General features: G+C 42.7%; 1 protein-coding gene across 1 annotated transcript in view; it reads right to left on the minus strand.

Moving 5' to 3' along the window:
- Positions 1-936, minus strand: part of LOC119587332 (organic cation transporter 1-like) — a 23,263-nt gene continuing 22,327 nt past the window's right edge. The window contains 1 exon segment of the mRNA XM_037936080.1: positions 1-903. Coding sequence (XP_037792008.1) covers positions 604-903 — 300 coding nt within the window. The 3' untranslated portion in view covers positions 1-603.

The following is a 936-nucleotide window of genomic DNA, read 5'->3' on the forward strand; positions in this document are numbered from 1 at the left end:
GGTGGGGGGAGGGGGTGGGGTTAACATAACATTGTTATTCTCAATGTTTAGGTATTGGCGAAATCTACTTGTGTTCTTTTCAGAACATTCTTTTGAATTTTCAATGCAAAATCTACTAATTTTAACTTACAGTTCTTTCAAAGCCTTAAACTGAAAGAATATCGTTCTTCAAAACACTTGCTTTTTAATTCTGAACATGAAAGCTATATCATTTCTTCTCAAGAAAACAATGTTCTACGTTCTCAACACTTCGTCTTCTGTTCTTCATATTTTTTTTACTCTGTTCTGCTCTGTGAATTTTGAACGTTTAATCTGCATTTTTATTTAACAATATTCTAAATTCTCAACACGTTCATCTCTTCATCCCTACACTTTCTTCCAAATCATTCTCTTCTTCGATAACATATTCTTATAAATTCTGAACGTCGTGTAAGCTGTATTCTTGTTTAACATAATAATATTTCAAATTTTTTATCACGTTCATCTCTTCATTCCTGCATTTTCTTCCGAATCACACCGTTCTTCGAGAACAATCCCTCACGAATTTTGAACGTGAGGAAACCCACCCGCCTCCTCCTTTCACAGAAACCATTCTCTGACATCTCAACGCGACATCTTCTTCACCTCATTACACGACATCCTTTTGAATTCGTCGGGGCTGGTGAGGGAAAGTTTCCGGAGCTCTTGGTACCTGTCCTCCTGTGACGAGATGGGGACGAAACGGTGTTGGTTCCAGTGGTGGATCCAAACCCTAAGGGGCCGGCCGCTACCCAGGTCCTCCGCGTCCTGGAAAGTCTGGGGCAAGGGCAGGCCGATGGTCTCCGGCAGGTAGGTCCCCAGGAAGGCACACAGGAGCATCAGCGCCAGGAGCAGCCACCAGGGGAAGTCCTCGCCGATGCCGGACTAAGAAAAGGGGATGGGATTTTCAATAACTGT

The sequence above is a fragment of the Penaeus monodon genome, chromosome 22 (assembly GCF_015228065.2).
Source record: "Penaeus monodon isolate SGIC_2016 chromosome 22, NSTDA_Pmon_1, whole genome shotgun sequence".
NCBI classification, from domain to species: domain Eukaryota; kingdom Metazoa; phylum Arthropoda; class Malacostraca; order Decapoda; family Penaeidae; genus Penaeus; species Penaeus monodon.